We start from the raw sequence: 21,225 nt of genomic DNA on the forward strand, positions 1-21,225 counted from the left end.
CCAAGCACCCCAGACCATGTCAGAGTCCAGTGGAGGCAGCAGCACAGAGGCTCATCAGAGGAGCCCCGAGTGCCCCGAACAGCACGATCAAAAGTGCCGTCCTAACATACGGCTCAGGCACGGTGACCTGAGCGGTCTTTCTGGTCCTCTGGCTCTGGCCCATTTTCGCAAGCCTGGTTGGGCAGCCTCAGCAAGCAACTCTGTGTTGCATCCTGAAGGCTTTCTAAGTCCTTCATTTTCTGCTCAAGTTAGCCACAGGTGGTGCTGTTGCCCGCAGCAAAGAACCGTGACTAACACTCGAGGTTACAATCCAGAGCAGAGGCAATCATCCAAGAGTTCTCAGCCTCTGTGTCTGCATTTCCCCCGCTTTAAAATGCACATCTCAACTTCACCACCCCTGGTTCTTCCACTGGTCGTTGTTACCGTGTGGATCTGCTCAAATAAGAGAACTCCAGGAAGTTTTGCTGTCCTCCGATGTTTCCACTGGTGATATGGCTGTTCTTTGGATCGTCAGTACCATTTTCTGCACTGCCGCCAGGGGAAGAATTGTAGAATCCACCTGATCCCAAATCCTAAGCACGAAGAAAATAACCGTGCCAGAGGCTCCCACCACTGTAAAGATTTTTTAAAACATTTAGTGCTATGCTGTCCAACAAATATAAGGCAAAGCACATATGTAATTTGAAATTTTCTAGTAGCCACATTAAAAAAAAAAGTCAATTTGGGGCACTGGGTGGCTCAGTCAGTCAAGCATCTGACTCTTGGTTTCAGCTCAGGTCATGATCTCACAGTCGTGGGATCCAGGCCTGTGTTGGCTTCCAGCTGGCAGTGCAGAGCCTGCTTGGGATTCTCTCTCTCTCTCTTTCTCTCTCTCTCTCTCTCTCTCTCTCTCTCTCTGCCCCTGCCCCCCTCACACACACACACACACACACTCTCTCTCTCTCTCTCTCTCTCTCTCTCAAAATAAATATTAACAAAACAAGTGAGATCCATTTTAATGATCTATTTTATTTATTCCCAAATATCCGTATATTATCAAATATGTAATTGATATAAAATATATCAATAAAATAGTTTATGTTCTTTCTTCATATTCAGTTTTCAAAACCTTAAGTGCATTTTACATGTACAGCACGTCTCAATTTGTATTAGCCACATCTCAAGTGCACAATAGCCACATATGGTCAGCGGCTCCTGTATTGGACAGAACAGATCTAGTATGTCCTGGGCCCTGGGCTAGGCACACTCAGTAAATATCTACCTCTGCGGCTAAAGATAAAGCTGAAGAATATCCATTCTTTGCTAAAGCTGCTATAACAACATACAACAAAATGGTGGTTTAAACAACAGAAATTTATTTTCTCACAGTTCTGAACTTCAAGATCAAGTTGTGGGGAGATCTGGTATCTTCTGAGGCTTCTCTCCGTGGGTTACAGGTGGCCACATCCCTCTGTGTCCTCACATGATCCTTCCTCTGTGCTTGCAAGTTAATGATGTCTCTTTGTGTGTCCAGCTCTCTTAAGGACACCAGTTCTGTATATTGAGCGTATGGTTGATCCCCGATCAATAAAGTTACAACCAAAGTCGTAAGGAGAATTTAGAATTGTCTTCAAAAAATTTAAACATATACTTTGGTGTCCAAGGGAAAATGTATCGCATACACAACATACCACTGCATGTTTTGAGAATTCACAACTGTGTGCACATAAGTCACAAAAGACTGGAAATCGGAAAAAATAGTTCCCCATCTCTTTTAATAGACTGTGTTAAAGGTAATCACTTGCTCTCCCCAGGACACACCCAACAGGTGTTCTATTCTATGACTTACCTCATGCTGTTATGGTTTGAAAATATCCTTTCTCCCATATCTAAATGTGTAAAGCCTTCTCATTTTTAAAGATCCATCTCAATGGTCCCTCCTTCTTTCCTTTCCCTCGATTTATCTGTTTAAAGTCACCTTCGCTTCATCTAATCTCTCAGGTATCTTCTTTACAAGACTCTAAAGTCTGATAAAGGGGAAGTCCGGTGTATGATTCATTATAATTTCTATTACAGCAGCGTAGTGTTATGCTATGGCAGTCAATGTTTATTCATAATAGACCTAATAAGTGTTAACAAATATTTGTGGAAAGATTCTCCGAAAGAATATTTAATCTGAATGTTCAAAATAATACCTCTTTAAGCTGCTGCCACAATTCCCCCCCCGGGGGATTCGGCCCACGTGTTTAAGTTGTTAAAATGCATTAGCCGCAGAATCTTTCAAGAGATCACGTTTGGGTTGCAGGAGGAATAAAGCAGGCAGGTCCAGGGCATCTAAGAAAGGCAGGGAAGGGGTGGAAAACAGAATGGAACTGAGAGGTTTAACCAAGTTATCACTGTACTCAGAGTGGACCCTGGTCAGAAAAGAGACCCTATGAAAACATGACCTGTTACAGATGACTCTCATCTGACCCTACTGGCTTAGCCTGGGCTTCTGTCTCTGTTTTCTATTTGTAATTCCAGGGGCCAGGACTGGAATTAGAGGTTAGCTCAACCTCAGGGCATTCACCTGGGCCTGACATCCTTCCTCCCCAGTTGTTGCTAGTCTCCAGGGGCCAGGCCAGATGCTTCTTTCTCTGCCTGCCACCCTGAGTCCCGCGGTCAGTGGTATGACCAACTATCTACCCCACCTCTGTCCTATTTAATGTGGTTGGGGTATTGTGATATAGTAAGAAATATATATTTGGCCCCCAGTACCTGACACAGGGTTCGTAAAACCCCCCATAATTTCCTGAGTGAAAGAGGTAATAGAAGCATCTTTGGTTATGATTTTTGGTCTTAGTCCCTGGTTCCTGATAGAGGTTCAACCCTTGGAATCTGCACAGTGATGAGTATCCTCTTCTTGCAATTGAGATGACCTGTGGCTTAGGGCCCCTGGAAAGCTTCAGGATGAGGCCTGATCACCAGAAATACCCAAGGCAAGCCTAGAGGATTAGAACCTTTAGCCCAACTTCCCCACCTCCTGGAAGGGGAGAGGGGCTAGAGGTTGAGTTAATCACCAGTTGGCCAAGGATTTACTTAATCATGCCCGTGTAATGAAACCTCCACTGTCTGTTGCTGCGTAACAGATTATCTGAAAATCAGTAGCTTAAAGCACCAAATATTCAGTGTTTCTCACTGTTCCCTTCTGTAAGTCAGGAATCAGGAGCACATTAGCTGGGTGGTTCTAGCTCCAGATTTGTCATGGGATTGCAGTAAAGATGTTAGAAGGAACTGTAAGCATCTGAAGGCTTGAGATTCACTTCCGAGATGGCACACTCAGGGACTCACCAAGTAGACAATTTCTCACGACATGGCAGCTGGTTTCCCTCAGATCAAAGAGAGTGAGGAGGAAGTCACGGGATCTTTCTGACCATCACTTCTGCTTTATTCTATTCACCAAGAGTAAGTTGCTAAAGTCTAGCCCACACTAAAGGGGAGGGGAGAAAAGAATCTGTGAACATAGCTTAAAATCACCACACATACTCATGATGCATATTAGCAAACCACTCATATGATACAGTATTAAATATTGCAGTAACAAATATTGGGTGAATTAAATTAAGTAAATGGGTATTATAAAACACCATAAGGGATGTGCTCAATTACTGCACATTTGCAAAGATATTTTGGCAGCCTCTAAAAAAGCACCAGGGAGAATGAAGACTCTAGCATTATTTCCTGTAAAATTGCAAGTATTTCTATCTTGGATTTTCACTATAATCTCTGCTCTGTGCGTTCTATGGATTTTTTATTACCAGCACATTTGGGTAGCAGAACCTGTCTTCACCAGCCCTGATACCATAGAGCCCACTCCAATCAAGCTGGCTGCACATCCTCCCTCCTGTGTATCCGTAACCCCTCGGCCCCAGCTGACCCAAGTTTTTGCCAATCATCTGTACCTCTCTTCCCTATCCTTTGGATCGAACTTCCTTAAATATTAGAATATATTGGCCTTGTTTAAACTTGGATTCATGAAATGCTTTTTGGATCTTAAATCCTAAACTATTAGCTGACTGTCCCTACCATAAGCAGACTCAACAGAAACAGAAACTTCCACAAGGATGTATACTTATTACCCTGACTTCAAAAATTAAGTTAATCAGCAGTTTGCACACCCACAATACATCAGAGGAAACTATTTGGAGTTAATACCCTTCTTAACATTTTGTTAAGTTATTTCAATAAGTGGACATAGTAAAGGCCATTAAAAGTTAATTATATAATTTATAGACGTCAAGAAATTCATATTAGATCTTCTAAAAAGGTAGTTAAGATATTAAAGCCTCTAGTATTCAGTTTAGTAACAGATCTCCATTTTAACTCTTACTATACTTAAGCCTGTCTGACTTGACACTGAAGTCAAAAGCACTTACAAGTCTGAAATGACAGGCTGTATTAGCTCAAAATTTTTTTAAAAATGCTGGAGCCAAAGAAACTGATGGTACAATGATGCAAAATGGAATTTAATTACTGGTGAAGAGACATTAGGGTTAAAGTAACCAAAGGCAGGAATTTAAACGGAGGGGTTTCCTCACTCCCCTCTTTTCAGGGGTTCTGTTCTCTCCCTCCCAGTCTCTTGCCCAGACACCCATCCCGGACACCAGCTGGTCTCAAACTTGGGAGCATCAAAACTACTTGGATGACTTTAGAACACACACATTGCTGGACTCCCACCTGAGCTCCTGATGCCCTGGGCCTGGGGACGGACAGACCATCGCAGCTCTCAAATGTGACATGAGTCACATGACATTGATGCTGCTAATCCGAGAACCACATCTAGAGGCCCGTGGAGGCAAATGATTCCAATCTCAGGCCAGGACCACAGAGGCAAGAAACAGAACATTCTCTATCTTTTGTAACTCAGCTAAAATTGTGTTTTAATCCCCCATTCTGCCAGGGCAGTGGAAACTTAATCGCGATTAATTCAGGGTCCAACCTCTCCTTCCTCTGGGTTCCACCTGTATTTGCCACAACACGGTACCCCAGACTGGTGGATTAAACTATAGAAATTCGTTTTCACATAGTTCTGGAGGCTTTGTAGTCTAAGATCAAAGTGCTGGTAGGTTTGGTTTCTTCTGTGGCCTTTCTCCTTGAATTAAAGATGGCACCTTCTCCCAGTGTCCTCACGTGGTCTTTCCTGGGTGCACATGGACCCCTGGTGTTACTTTGTATCCCAGTCTCCTCTTCTGATAAGGACACCAGTTGTATTGGATTAGGGCCCTTCATTTTAACTTAATCACCTCTTTAAAGGCCCATCTCCAAATACAGTCACATTCTGACGTACTAGGGGCTAAGGCTTCAGCATATGAATTTTGGCAGAGGGGTGAAGGGACACAATTCCGCCCACAACGCCAGCTGAGGTCCAGGGAATTCTCACGTTGTGAATGCTTGAGGGTGGTAGCTCCACCCTTGTATCTCAAGGTGACCCCCTATCAACGCTGGCCTCTCCCGCGATGCCCTCCTTCCCTTCTGGTCTTCAGTAGTTAGGCCGTGCAGGACTCACCTGAGTTGTCCCTCATCTATGGCTGTAAGGCTGCCTGTGTGACACACTGGGCCCCTGGCAGCCCCGTGACATGGGCAGAGGCCTGCCGTCACTTCTGTGTTCCCTGCGTGGCCTTCCAGAAATGATTCTACTCCCTGTGTGCTACACTGGGCACAGGGGATCTTGCTGAGGCTGCCTCCAGCCTCTCCCACACACACCCTTGCGTCTCGCCACCCGGACTTCACCCTGGACCTGAGCCACAGGGCCACTCTTCTCCCCAGACTGTATAGCTCATCTGGAGTGACTGACACCCCACCCCACTGCAGGGCTTGCTGGGGAAGGGGTGCAAAACAGTCAGGCTGCAAAGTCCCTGTCTCAGATGCCACATCTGAGCTCTCAGAACTTCCTCTCTCACAACCAAGTCCCACCCCCACAGGGCAGCCCCTTTCCTGTTCTTGGAGGCTCCACTTTGTCTCTATAGGTACCCTCCCAAGCATACTGTCTGGGCCTCAGTCCTTTCCAGTCTCCTAAGCTGCAGACATATTTTTGAAACTCAAAAGCTAGGACTGTCTTTCTCCCCCTGACCCTTTACTCTTCTGCCAAAAATTCCTCTTCTGATGCAATAAATGCAAAATAGCTCATTGCATTGGGTGGGGGCAGTAAAGGAAACGCGGCTGGGAAAATACAGCAGTATTTCAGAACATACCCTGCCATGCCTACTTGGCTGCTTTAGCTCACGAAATTGCACCAAGCAGGCCATGTGGCCAAGCAGAGGACCCTTCATCAGCAGATTAGGCTCTTGTGCTGTCTGCCCTGTGGAGACGTTGGAACCAGGCAGAACCACATTCTCTTCTTGTTCCCCATGGGTAGACAGAGTGCCCTGCCACTGGCTCAGGCTGGCCTCAGAAGAGCAAACACCTGGCACACCAGGAACACCAGCCCCCTCAAGGCGGTGTTCTGAACACCTGCCACGTGGCTTTTTTCCACCTTGTAGCCATTAAAATGTCCCAGAGACTCAATGCTCTGAAATTTCCAACTGCTTATGAGATAGCCGTATGGTTGAAAACACCGTATTGCCATATATTCTGGACTAAACAAGAAGCGCATTTCCTATAAGTCATTCAGCATCTTACGGTGTAGAACAGGCAACGTTTTAGCACAGGAGACCTACAGTTTTTCTCCTATTTAATCAGAAGTGAAAGTTTGATTGTGTTTCTTGTGTCTCGTGACTATATACCTTTTTGTTCTGAAGAGCATAATATATAAATACTAGACATGAATATGAATATACCTTTTCCCTAAAAGCAGACGTGTAGTCTATTTAGATAAAATAAGACATTGTGAGGGCCGTGGCGTACCTGTGCACAGAAGCTACAGACAAGCAGATGTGTAAAACCAAACAAAAATGAAAATTGTGGAGTAGAACCACAAGTAAACTGAAATCATACTTTCATTTCTGTAAAGTCTTAAGGTATTTGTTATTAATTTTCCAGATTATACTTAAATTTGTCATTATTTCAATAAAAATATAAAGTATTCTGAAGTTTTAATTTACTATATGCTAAATTACTTGGCAAACTCTCATGTACTTTGTAAATGTGAGTTCTTAATTTTATTATTCTCCATGAAAAACCTATAAAGGAAGCACAGAAAACCCCATTACATTTGTGTCACGTCCTGAATAACTCCCAAGATTAAAAGTCTTGGTTATATCACAAGATCATCTTTTCTACTTCTGTGTAGAAAATAAACAAACAAACAAAAAAGGCTACCAAGAACATCCTCTAATGTCCTTTTACAGAAACAGACTCAGATTGTCATGATTATAGTTTCTAATTTTAAGTCACATCCATCCCACATTAATTCTATGCTTATAATTTGTCCCCTTCATTTGTTTTTTTTTTTTAATTTTTTAATGTTCATTTATTTTTGAGAGAGAGAGAGAGAGAAAATGCGAACGGGGGAGGGGCAGGGAGAGAGGGAGACACAGAATCTGAAGCAGGCTCCAGGCTCTGAGCTGTCAGCACAGCCACCCAGGCACCCCTCCCCTTCATTTGTAATAAAGATTTATGAGAGCCAGGTTCATATGTGATGTCTCTGACTTTTTTATATCTCAAAAGTTCTGGGAGTTAATTTCACTTCATATTAAACCATTTATAGACTTGGCAGCAAATGTCAGCATGTAACGTGCTACATGAGGTTTCATTAGAACAATTCATGTCTTTCTCATACAACCATGTTACATAGAATTATTGATTTACCTAAGCCAGTTAGCCAACTGGTTTTAGCATGGTTTTTAGCACTCCCGGCCCTCTATTCCAAGAGGACAATCAGAGAAAATGATCTACAATAGAGGTGCCTTTCTCTCTCTCTCCCTCTCTCTCTCTCTCTCTCTCTTTCTTTCTCTCTCTCAAAATAAATAAAGAAACAAACAAACAAAAAGAGGGGCGCCTGTGTGGCTCAGTTGGTTGAGCATCCAACTTCAGCTCAGGTCATGATCTCACGGTTCACAGGTTCGAGCCCCACTTTGGTCTCTGTGCTGACAGCTCAGAGCCTGGAGCCTGCTTCGGATTCTGTGTCTCCCTCTCTCTCTGCCCCTCCCCTTCCTTTCAAAAATAAACATTAAAAAAAATAAAAACAAAAAAAGATCTACAATAAAATACTATATAGCTAATCCTGTTGGTCCCTTAAAAAGAAAAAAAAAAAGACTTCACAAAGGTGCCAGGATTAAGCAAGGGAACATGCTCATTATACACCCAACACCCACTTTTCCTCAACTGCTTTTCTCCCAGGAAGTGCATCATGCTGAATCCATGTAGACCATCCTCTCCTACGTCACACATTCCCATAACTCATCTTTTCTTTTTTTCTTCTTTCTTTTCTTTCTTTCTTCTTTTTTTTTTTTCTTGGACCTCTTTTGGAGTACTACTTACCCATTTTTGCCATTGTATCATGGTGATCCCTGAACATGCCTTTCTCTTTCACTAGGTGATGAGCTTCTCGCATGCTATGGCCAGGTCCTAAATCACTCCCAGCACAGTGTCCTGAGAATGTAATAGATGTATGTGTTGACAGACTAAATGAATGAGTGAGTGATTACATGAAAGTCTAGCACGTATTCTATTAAATAAAACACACCGAATATCAGTATACGTTGTAAGTAAGATGCGAAGAGGAGAGTGAGTCATGAAAATTATACTACAGTAAGTAAGAAACAAAAACAGCTTTTAAACTATTTAGGAGACTGTCTTTGGTCAAAGTTGAATAATGAACATCCTTCTTATTAAGATGCTGCTTCCTCATTGTTTTATGTTGAAACACAAGTGTAATTTCCTGTCCCTTCACAGTGTTGGTTTCTCATCTCGGTGCAAGCAGATTTATCTGGCTCCTCGGTCAACAAAATCATCTCCTCAAGAAACATGGGTAAGTGTAAGATTTAACAATAAAATAATATTTTTAAGTAGATAACGACTCAGGCGTGGTTGTCAGTAATGCTCACAACCTTTTACCAAGTTTAGGCTACAGAAATGCAATAAAGCAGAACTTTATAAGACAAAGAGAAATGAGGCTGCCACATGGTTCCCCCACTTCTGAGCAGTGGTTAAAGGGTGTCAGAACTGACATTTAGAAATAGTTAGGTAAACCTATTGATACACAAAAGAGGAATATTTACGCTCCATTCCCTTTCAGGAAACATCATATTGGCAAACTGAATTAAGTGGCTGTGAGGAAATCTACCAGCTCCCAGCTATAGAACTACCCATTTCCTCATTAGTACAATGGTCTCATGATACCTTTTATATCATCAGAAATAATGTGAAATTTGGAAATAGTATTTCTAGTATTAATAAATATTAAGTAATAATACTTACTTAATAAGTGGCCATCAGTGTCTGAGACATAGTAGTCGTAATAAGTAGCTAGTAAACTGATCAAGGAAGGCAAGTATTTCCTATAACCTGTAGGAAAACATTTTATCTTTTGATGATTGTCATCAATGATTTGTACTATTTGAGGAGCTGGTTAATAACAGATATATTTTAATGCACTGGGGATTATCTTTTTTTGGGATTTGCCAAAATTAGCAACTTGCCCACATTTCTCAGCAGTGGTTCTAAAAACAATTTTGTCATAATTTTATTAAAAGCAGTAAAAATAATGTCTGAAAAAAATGTACGAAGGATAAGAATTATGTATTCCATTAAAATCTCAGAGGCAAAAAAAAACCTTAGATTCGCACAAATTAATTTAACAACTATTATCTACAGAGCTTGGTATCATATGTGAAATATCACTGTGCAATGGATGGATAGAGGAGGAAGGGACACCCCTCGATCTCTCAATCCTGGTCCCAAGGAGGGATATCTTCGTGGTTGAGGTGTTCTCCCCAGACATGTGAGCCTGGCGATAGATGGGACACTGTGTAGCATCAGAGTTCTGTCCTAGTAGCTTATTCAGCTTTTTGTGTATCTCAGACTTTTTTCTAGTATCATTTTCCTTCTTCACTTTCATCCTTTAAAGGTCTTCTTAATGAAGATTTTGGGGGTAAATTTCATCAGTAGTAGTTTATTATCATCATTATTATTATTATTATTATTATGTGTGTGTGTGTGAGAGAGAGAGAGATTGGAGCAGAGGGAGAAAGAAAGATACTAAGCAGGTTTCACTCCCAGCACGGAGCCCAACACGGGTTCAGGGATCATGACCTGACCTGAAATCAAGAGTCAGATGCTCAACCGACTGAGTCACCCAGGCACCCCAACTGGTAATTTATCTTAAATTGTCCTTAATTTTGCCCTGGTTTTGAAATTTAGTTCTGTCAGATATTTAATTATAGGATTACATACATTTTCATAGCAGTTTGGAACTATCAACCCACTGCCTCCTGGTTTCTGTTACTACTTCTGTGAAGTCCTTTGTCTCTGTAAATTTTACTCTTTGTAGGTACACCATTTTTTCTCTCTGGCCTTCTGTCTCTTACTCTTGGATCCTCAGCTTCATTGCAGGGTGTCTACATGTATGTAGATTTCCATCTTTGTTTGTTTTTAATCCTATTTGGAATTTGCTGGACTTCATAAATCTGAGGATTCCATCCGTGTCCTTCAGCAGTTCTAGACAGCTCTCAGTGATTATCTTTTCGAACGTTGCCTCTTTCCTATTTTCTCTCTTCTTCTATCCCTTATGGAATGCCAGTTAAACATATCCTGAACTTTTCACTTTATCTTCCATGTCTCTTTGGTATTTTCCCATATCTTTCACACTGATAATTTTGTATTATTTATTTTTTTAATGTCTATTTATTTATTTATTTTGAGAGAGAAAGAGGACATAAGTGAGAGAGGGGAGAGAGAGAAGGAGAGAGAGAATACCAAGCAGGCTCCACGCAGAGCCCAACATGGGGCTCGATCCCACAAACCTTGAAAATCATGGCCAGAGCTGAAATCAAGAGTCAGAGGCTTAGGGGCGCCTGGGTGGCGCAGTCGATTAGGCGTCCGACTTCAGCCAGGTCACGATCTCGCGGTCCGTGAGTTCGAGCCCCGCGTCAGGCTCTGGGCTGATGGCTCAGAGCCTGGAGCCTGTTTCCGATTCTGTGTCTCCCTCTCTCTCTGCCCCTCCCTCGTTCATGCTCTGTCTCTCTCTGTCCCAAAAATAAATAAACGTTGAAAAAAAAAATTTTTTTTAAAAAAAGAGTCAGAGGCTTAATTGAGCCACCCAGGCTCCCCCTGTATTATTTCTTTAGATCTATCTTGCAGTACATTAATTTTTTTATTCAGCTGAAGCTAATCCCCGTATTAATTTTTTAAGTTAAATTATTACATTTTTTATTTCTGGAAAGCCTTTCCTAGTCGCTCCAAAAATATGCCTACCCGTCTTTTGAAGTCTCTTCCTCCCTACTCATGTGTTCAAATTCCTTTCTTTATTTCTTATTAAACACACTTGTTTTGTGTTGTGTATCTATTAATTTGTTAATAGATTTGTAAATTGATTGTATAATCTATCTCTTAAGGTTTTGTGGATCTGCTACTCATCTTTCTCATTTTTGTTGAATCTCAAACATAGTGGTTAAATGTGTGTATGTGCGCGCACATGTGTGTTTTAATGAGCTCATATTTGTTAGAACTCTATCTGTGAGAATTTTTTTTTATTTAATGTGTTTATTGAAGTATAACGGACACACAATGTTCCGTTAGTTTCAGGTGGACAAAATGGTGACTCAGCTCCGTACGTGATTCTGTGCTCACCGCAAATGTAGCTACCATCCGTCACCACCACACAGCCCTGACTATGTACGAAACCACTGACTATATTTGCTAAGCTGTACCTTTCATCCCCCATGACTTCTTCATTCCATAACTAGAAGCCGGTGCCTTCCTTTCCCCTTCACCCAGTTTGCTCATCATCCTGCCCCTGCCCTCTGGCAACCATCCATTTGTTCTGGGAGAATTCCTCACAGAGAAGCCTAGGCTGAGCTTTCCTCAAGGGACAATTTGTATGTACTCTTCCAGGTGCCTAGAATATTCGTTTTTTCATATAGCGTTTTTTTTTTTTTGGTGAATTCATTTTCATATTGTTTAAATTATTTATTGTTTTGGCTTCTATGAATTACTTTTTATATATGAGAAAAGAAGTAAAATCCTGTCAGTTCTCAGGAAGGCCTCTATGCTCCATCTGAAGGTAATACAGTTGTTGGTTGGTTGTCAGGATTCTTTATATCTCATCTCACACAGCCTTTGATGCCACTTTTTAACTTTATAATTGCAGTGTAGTGTACATGCAGAAAAATACACATGTCCTGAGTGTACAGCTGGATGAATTGAATGTCTGCAAACCGAACTTGTTCACGGAATCAACACTCATATCAAAAGCCAAAACATTACAAATTCTCAGAAGGCCCCCTCGTGCCCTCTTCCAGTCATTACTCGGCCCCTCCCCAAGATAACCAGCACCTGATTTTTTTTTTCCGACAAGTGTTTAATATGACCCTCTGTAACCAAAACAAACCAGAGTTTGTCCACCTAATGTGCAGCAAGTCAGTTAAAACTGTCACGGAGCTTTTGAAGTGAAGAAAAGTAGGCTGTTTATTGGTGTGGTGCCAGCCAGGAGAATGGGGAGCTGACCCTCCTCGGTCCTGAACTCCCCCGTGTCTTGCAAGTGAGAGGTTTGAAGGGCAAAATTTGGGACAAGGGTCTCCTGAGGAAGTGGACATTCACGAGTGGAGGACCGTGAGGTCATGTTAACAGGGGTCTCTTGAGAGGCTGGACACTGTTGAGTGGGGGCCCGTGAAGCCATGCCCGTGAAGCAGAGGTCTCCTGAGAAGGCAGACATTCAGTGGGGCCCTTGAAGTCAGAGGAGGTCTCCTGAGAAGGTGAGCACTGTTGAGTACAGGCCCATGAGGTCACGTTAACAGGTGCTCTGATCCTGCTCTGATCCTGGTCCCCACCAAAGGTCTTTTCCATCTCAAGAGATTTAAGTTCTGAAAAATATCTTTATGCTTTCTGTCAGAGATTGCATTAGGTACATTTGGGAATTCTATCTTTTTTTTTTTTTTTTTTTAATGTTTTTTTTCAACGTTTTTATTCATTTTTGGGACAGAGAGAGACAGAGCATGAACGGGGGAGGGGCAGAGAGAGAGGGAGACACAGAATCGGAAACAGGCTCCAGGCTCTGAGCCATCAGCCCAGAGCCCGACGCGGGGCTCGAACTCAACGGACCGCGAGATCGTGACCTGGCTGAAGTCGGACGCCTAACCGACTGCGCCACCCAGGCGCCCCGGGAATTCTATCTTTAAGGTAGTGCTGATTAACTACTTGCAAGCTAGTCGGGTTGCGTTCGTTCCCTTGCTGGTCCAGCTGTGCCTGCAGGTGGTATGATATCTAGTGTTCCTTCTTGCATCTGAACTGACGAGAGAGATGCCGCCTTCAACTCCATATGACTGTTTGCAACAATACAGACCTATCATGCTGCCAAGGTCTCTATCTCACAATCGGTCTGATGTTCAGTTTCTTTGCTACCACATCATGAGTGGGGAAAGACAATTAATTTCAACTTTGAAATAATTCACAGAGGATTCCGGAAGTAAAAAATAGACTCTTTGAAACTCAGCCTCATGACTCTTAAGAACTGGGAGATTCTTTTGAGTGTGGTAGCAGAATATTTGCTCCTTTTAGTCATCTTTTCTCAAATCAAGTGCAGTAAAAATAAAAGCCTGTCTAAGTGAATCTGCTACGTTATCCATTATAGAAAAGAAACCCTTAAAATCTGTGGGCACATAACAACACATTGTCACTAAGTGTGAGGACATGATGTAAGGTGATTTTCACAAGTTTATTTGCAGCCTGTGTAGTCTAATAGACAATGTGAAAGTGATGTTTTCTAGAAGACCATGTGGTTACTTTCTATCTAATTTACAGAAACGATTTTTCACAAATTATTTTCTTTAATTAGATCTGTTTTTATGGCTAAAAGACTTGTCCTAATCTATCAGTGCCAGAAACTTCAATAGAAAATAGAAGATACTCTTCTTTGTCACCAAAGCTGGTCTGCATTGCTGCGAAAATACCTCAAATGTCTCAGGTATTTTTTTTTAAGTTTATTTATTTATTTTGAGAGATAGCGAGTGGGGGAAGAGCAGAGAGAGAGAGAGAGAGAGAGAGAATCCCAAGCAGGCTCCACATTGTCAGTGCAGAGCCCAATGCCGGGCTGGAACTCACAAATCCTGAGATCATGACCGGAGCCAAAATCAAGAGTCAGGCACTTAACCGACTGAGCCATCCAGGTGCCCCCTAAGGCATCTTTATGTAAAAAGTAGAAGGCAAAATAGTTAAGAGTCAAGAGGCTTTATTTAGCGTTCCAACCTAGGATTATAGCCAAGTCGTACGAAAGATTAGATAGGTATTCGGGGGCTAATTAGTTAATGTGTGGCTCAATTTTAATAAATAGCACAGAATTGTAGTAAAAGATAAATTGTAACAAACATGCATGCCATTTAATGTGGTGCCCAGCACATAGGAAGCCTTTAGTAAGTGGACCACTACGCCGATTTCGGACAAGCATGGATTAACTTTACCTAGTTTTTAATCAGTTAGTACATATTCTTTTGTGCCTGCCTTTTTCTATCACTCTGCATTGTGTTTCTGAGCTTCAGCTGTGTTATTGGACACAGCAATGATGTGTTCATTTTCACTGATGTATAGATTTCAATTATGTTACTATGCCACAATTTACTTATCTATTCTACCCCAAGTGGCCATTCCACTGGGGGATGTTACAAATAACGCTACTGTGGATATCCTCATTCTACCACGTGCCTTTTGGTAAACATACGTATGTATTTCTGTTGACCATACACCTAGGAGAGCAATCGCCAAACCATATATAAGTGTGGTATATACACAAGTGCCAAAGCAGTTTTCCAACCAACGGGACAGAAGAGTCCCAGGAGCTCTAATTCTCACCACAGTACTGTTGCCTTCGGTCTTTTTCATTTTATTTATTTTGGTGGGTTCCTAGTTGTACCTCCTTGAGGTTTTAGTTTGTATTTCCTTGATGACTGATGAAGGTGAGCGCATAGGTCTGGTACTAGTTCATGGCTGGCCTGCAGTTTACAGGACCAAACTAATAGTGTAGACTCAGGGGCGCCTGGGTGGCTTAGTCGGTTAGGCATCCATCTCTTGGTTTCCGCTCAGGTCATCGTCTCACGGTTCGTGAGTTCGAGCCCCCCGTCAGGGTCTACACTGTTGGTGGTGAGGGGCCTGCTGGGATTCTTTCTCTCTCTCTCCCTGTCTCTCTCTCTCTCTCCCCCTCCCCTGCTCGTGCTCTCTCTCTCTCTCTCTCTCCCTCAAAATAAACAAATAAAAATTTTTTAAAAACCTTATTAAAAAAAAAAAATATTGTAGACTCAGGCCCCATTCCCAAGTGCGGACCAGCCGGAGGCCGTGAATCCTCAGGGATTCTCCATCATAACCCCACAGAGAAACAAAGCTGAGACAGCAAACTTGCCAACTTTCTCTGCTGTCTGCAGATGGCTGTCCGGTTTGTTATTTTATTTTGTTTATTTTCTAGTTCACCCTCTGCCTGTGGGCAGCGGCTCCTGGACTCCAACCTGCGTGGGGTGGTGGGGGGCCACTTCCTGCCTGCGTGGGTTGGGGCTGTGTCTCTAGCTCCCCTGCATTCAGAGGCTCTAGTTAGTTCTTCTGATCCAAATATGCTTCCTGGACATTCAGAGTTTTGTGCTCACTCACCTTCCCGATCTCAGCTCCCACTTTCTTTTTATCCATCACAATTTTCTTTTTCTCTCTGGAAGTTTCACCTATTGATTTAAAAGGTGGTTTTTTTCACATTGTGTTCATATTTCTAGGTGTGGGAAAACAATGAGATTTCGGGAAATTTAGTTCTCCACTTTCTTTTAAGAGTGCTGTATAGTATAAAGATGTACTCTGCATATGTTTATTCTGCTAGCAGAACCCTTGTGGCTTGTGGTGGCAAGGCCTCTGTTGTGCTCAGGGCTCACTGACACTTGAAAAGGGGGACTTTGGGTCTCATCGAGGCCCCACAGCACACAACAAGAAGGCAAATCTTCCGAAGCTCCCCGTCACATAAATCATCCAAAGCAGCAACAGGCCTCACTAGCAAAGGCACTTCTCTACTCCCCTGTGAAGACAAGAACGGAGTCTGTGTTCCTTTGTGAATCTATAACATCAGGCCTTTAAAAAGAAACTAGCTGATAAACAATCAGGTAAAAAGGCAGACAGTGATGATGCCAAGACGTTACCCAGAATTAAGAACATTCTGCCCTCTCTCTCACAAAAGTACGAGGAAGATAAAGTGCCCACCAAAGGAAGCAAAGGGAAAAACATAAGAGGCAGCATGGTTTAATTATTTGTGAAGTTTTAGCAAGTTGCTATATTTTAAAATGTTTCACTTTATTAAATTTCTCGTGACAACTTATTCTTGGCCAATAAGCTGATATTGAAGGTGCCTTATACCTAGATTGCATGCAAAACTCAACATTTGAAATCATATAACTATACACAGTTTATCATACAACTCCAAAGCATTTACTGATTTCAAGCAAATCATTAAATTTCCATCTTTTTTATTAGTTCCTAAAATGACTTTTTAACGCTAGTTTTGTGATCATGTCCAGTGAGAAATAGCATTCCCCCTAATCTGTCACCCTGTGGATAATTCTTATTGGAAATAGAAAAAATTTCTCAGCTTGATTTCCTTCACTGCAGTCAATTAAATAATTCCCCTTTTTAAATGCCTTCATTGTAATTTAATACATTTTTGCTACCTGCAAGCAGTGAAAAAAAAGAGGATTATTTCAAAATCTTGTTATACCCAGTAAACATCTAAACTATTCTAGTTCATCTTTCATTACAGAAACAAAGGCATTTAAAAAGAGATGTCAGTCTCTGTGAAAACAAAGCCTTCTGTATTCACATGTGCACCGATCTCCTCTGAGTTTTGCAAAGAAAAACAAGTTGGAGACCACACTCTGTGGACACCGAGGGATGACCCAGTTGATTGCTGAGGGTTCTTCATCAGCATTCTGTGATAACAAGAACGTGGACTCCTTCTCGTTAAGATCCATGACCATTTGCGCTAACTGCCAGGAGGCTGGATTCTGACTTCCAACCACTGATATCTTTGTGAAAATCAGTCTACATCCACCCTTTAAAAGCACTAACGAATTAATCAGAACTTTGGAAAGCAAAGAAGAATTGAGAAATTTTAGTAAGAAAACAAACTAGAAGGAGGCAAGGCTTCGCCTTGCTATTGACCTTCTCAGACCAAATGCAACTGCTGCTTTAAAACGAAAAGCAAAACAAAACAAACAAAACAAAAATGAACAGCACATGCCTTGAAGAACAGCACTACTTCGATCACTATTTATTTCCAGTTATTTACATCTTTGTGGTTATAGCCAGTGTTCCAGCCAATATTGGGTCTCTGTGTGTGTCTTTTCTGCAAGCAAAGAAGGAAAATGAATTAGGAATTTACCTCTTCAGTTTATCACTATCAGATCTGCTCTACACATCAACTCTCCCTCTATGGATTGATTACACTTGGAATAATGACAACTGGACGTTCTCCCATGCTCTGTGCAAAGGGAATGCTTTCTTCATGTACATGAACTTTTACAGCAGCACAGCATTCCTCACCTGCATCGCCGTTGACCGGTATTTAGCAGTTGTCCACCCTTTGAGGTTTTCTTTTCTAAGGACAAGAAGATCCGCCTTCGTGGTCAGCCTGTCCATCTGGGTGTTGGAAACCATGTTCAACGGTATCATTCTGTGGAAAGATGAAACGACTATAGAATACTGTGAGGCCAAAAAGTCTAATTTTACTTTATGCTATGACAAATACCCCCTGGAGAAATGGCAAATCAATTTGAACTTGTTTAGGACATGTACAGGCTATGCAATACCTTTGGTCATTATAATGATTTGCAACCAGAAAGTCTACCAAGCTGTGCAGCATAATCAAGCCACGGAAAACAACGAAAAGAAGAGAATCATAAAACTACTTATTAGCATCACGTTGACTTTCGTCCTGTGTTTCACTCCCTTTCATGTGATGCTGCTGATTCGCAGCATTTTAGAGCATGATGTGAACCCTGATAAACATATATTTGACCACAACAAGTCCGGGAATCCAACTTACACAATGTATAGAATCACGGTGGCACTAACAAGTTTAAATTGTGTTGCTGATCCAATTCTGTACTGTTTTGTAACTGAAACAGGAAGAGCTGATATGTGGAATATATTAAAATTCTGTACTGGGAAGCTTGATAACTCACAAGGGCAAAGAAGAAGCATACTTTCTATGTCTACCAGAGACACCGTGGAGTTAGACATCCTGGAATAGAAGTGAAGACTTTTTCTTTTTTTTTTTTAAGGTACACAGTATCATATCATCAAGTTTACATTTCGAAGAGGAAATCTAGCATGGGGGGGAGTAGGTGTTCCAATTGAATATTCTAATCTTCTTCAATGGAAATCTTTTAGAAGGTTTTTTTTAATGAGTATTAAACAAAATTTAATATTATCCTAGTGACTCAGGATCGTTATTATTGATGGCAATTGATTTTTTTTTTAAATATATGCTATAACCTTTCAGAGGTCAGTAAGATGTATGGAACTCTATGTCCTTAAATCAGTGAGCTTTGTGTCTGCTTTTCATGATTTTTCTCAGTCATTCTATGGATTTCAGACCATCAACTATCCTTTTTCCCAACTGTATGTACCTGTCTCCAACAACCCCAACTACTAAATACTGCTTCTAACCTTCTCATTAGTTAACAAATATTTATTGAGCTCTTTTTATAGTAGGCTTTGTGTTAAGTATTGGGGTTACAGAAGAAATGGTCTCATGAAGTCTTAGGAAGTTTGCATCAACTTGGAAACCTAGTCATTACGACTGTAAGACTTTTTATAAACAAAAAGCAAATGGGCTCTGAGCAAGAGTCTGAAGGCCTCCTCCGTGATGTAAATCGATGAACTCTGTGAAAGCTCTTTCAGCTGCTCAGAGACCTTCTTTACTCCTTTAAAATGACAGTTTTTAAAAAGTTTACAGTTAAGTACAACATACTTGAAATTATCAGAAGTTTAATGTCTAGACGAAAAGACCTATTATAGACAACAAAGAAACTTATTGCATTAAATCTTACATTCAGGGACTTCTTTTTGGACTTTGAATAGAGAATCTTGATACAATGTATTCTTTTATATTTGTATTTTCTCATTGTGGACATCACTCTGCCTAATTTTAAGTAAGCATTCATTAGGTAAACAATTTTATGAACCAAAGTATTTTTTTTTAAGATTTTTTTTTTTTTTATCAGACACTTCCCCTTCTCTCCTTCTCTCCTTCTCTTCTTTCTCTTCCCTCTCTGCTTCCGATCTGTCCTTCTACTCCTCCTCCCTGCAAAATGATCTGATTACAAATGTTTTGGTACCATTTGATGCCCTCACATTACCTGTTAACAACCACAACAACAACAATAAAAACCCGACTAATATCTTTTCAGTAATGAGGTTGTAGACACACACTAATAAATCAGTGAGTGCACTTACTGTCTACATTTTCTATTAAAGTTTTCAGCGATGGTTCAGGTAGACAAGAGAAAGCCATCTTGCTCTGAGGCTGTTTGCGTACTCTCTGTTCTTTGCATTTTTCTGATCATAAAGTCTCTGGAGAATTAGTAGATTCTGTCTGGTCGTGCTGAGATACACTTACATATGCCTAAAAGCTAAAGATCCACCACTAAAATGAAGAGTAATTAAAAGAGTTTCGACTGTTAATTAACTATTGGTAAATTATTGGCAGCCTGTAACGTGAATACTTGTAAAAGTAAGAGGTCGGGAAACAATGTTGCCCGCATCTGGAAACTCAAATGCCAATTAAGTGTCTTGTCCAAGATCACACAGTTAGGTTGGAAGCAGGGCCAGGCTTGAACCCCAAGATCTTGACTTCCCTCTAGAGTTGCTTTTCCTCCTTTATATTTGTTGGTTTGTTTGTTCTTAACACTTCGACCATTTCTTTCCATAGGGATGCAAAAGATATATACGCATGAAGAGTTATTCGGGAGAGTCATTGGACTTATATCAGAATAAGGGAAAAAAGGAGAGTTGTTTTATTAATGAATACCTCTGGCAATATAATCAGTTACATGGATAGTAGCTAAGATGATCTGTTACGAAGAGCTGGTCAGGACTTTCCCTCAGTTGGCTATATAAAGAGATGCGGCGAATACAAATCTGTGGCACCCTTAATAAGAATGTCCTACTTAATGATTAGCAACAGAATCATTGATTTAGAATGTTGTAGGGTAAGTTAAAAATGAACCAAGCTGCCAAAAATCTTCGAGCAGCCTATCCATCCTGTCAGAGCAGGCCAGTCTCGGAGAGCCCATGGTTGGGGGATGTTCTCCTGGTTTCAGGGCAAAGCACTCTAGACAGGATCTCCAGTCACCTACAGTCCCAACATTGGAAAGTTAACCCTTCAGTTTTGAAAAGCTTTTTAAATTCCTAATTACAGTCCTCCATTGAACAGAATGTCTGGAAGGAGAAAGATCTTGTCACTATTATCTTCCTGGGACTTTGTTGGCAGAAGACCCAGATTGGAATGCCACCCATCATCCACTTAACGAACTGTTTGACCTTAAAGAATTTTCATGCTCTCCCTAAGGCTCAGTCTCTGTAGACTGCGGGGGCAATAGTAACACTTGCTTTTAACAAGTAGGCATGAAAAACACTTTGTAAAACTGTGATGAAATCTCTAAATGTTCATTATTACTAGTTATTCTCATCTTTGTCAAGATACGTGGACAGCTACCTAGTGATGAGGGAGCATAAGGCAAGCTGACACCCTGCAAACAACCCCTCCTGCCCCGCTCCCGACCACCCCGCCCCCCCTCATCCTACCCCCCAGCCCAACCCACACCCCCTAAGTCACCTCCAAGCCCCACCCCCAGGTGGGATATGCCTGATATTCCTCGGGAACTCCCAGCTGCCCAAGAACAAAGGAAAGGAAGGAAAACAGATGGTTAACAGAGATCACAGTCCTGCAGGACATAAGTCTCCATCAGTTTACAAGTATCTTAGTAAATTACGAGAAAAAGCAATCTTCTCCGTAGCCTAATCTCCAGAAACCTATAGACTTGGTTTCCTGGAGCCCCACCATCACCCCTCCATAGTGATAATGGGGGACAA

General features: G+C 41.5%; 1 protein-coding gene across 13 annotated transcripts in view; it reads left to right on the top strand.

Moving 5' to 3' along the window:
* The window catches only part of GPR65 (G protein-coupled receptor 65), a 145,605-nt gene that overhangs the window by 4,651 nt on the left and 119,729 nt on the right, over positions 1–21,225 (top strand). For 12 of the 13 annotated variants that reach the window (XR_006705220.1, XR_006705221.1, XR_006705223.1 and 9 more), the window contains exon 2: positions 8,851–8,926. Coding sequence is in view for 1 of the 13 variants with exons in the window: in XM_045451791.1 (XP_045307747.1) it covers positions 17,354–18,379 (1,026 nt within the window). In the remaining 12 variants the exon portion in view is untranslated. Of the gene's footprint in view, positions 1–8,850; positions 8,927–16,888; positions 18,560–21,225 lie in introns of those variants that run through there. The other variant, XM_045451791.1, reaches the window with a different exon arrangement.

This window comes from Leopardus geoffroyi, chromosome B3 (assembly GCF_018350155.1).
Source record: "Leopardus geoffroyi isolate Oge1 chromosome B3, O.geoffroyi_Oge1_pat1.0, whole genome shotgun sequence".
In the NCBI taxonomy this organism is placed as follows: Eukaryota; Metazoa; Chordata; class Mammalia; order Carnivora; family Felidae; genus Leopardus; species Leopardus geoffroyi.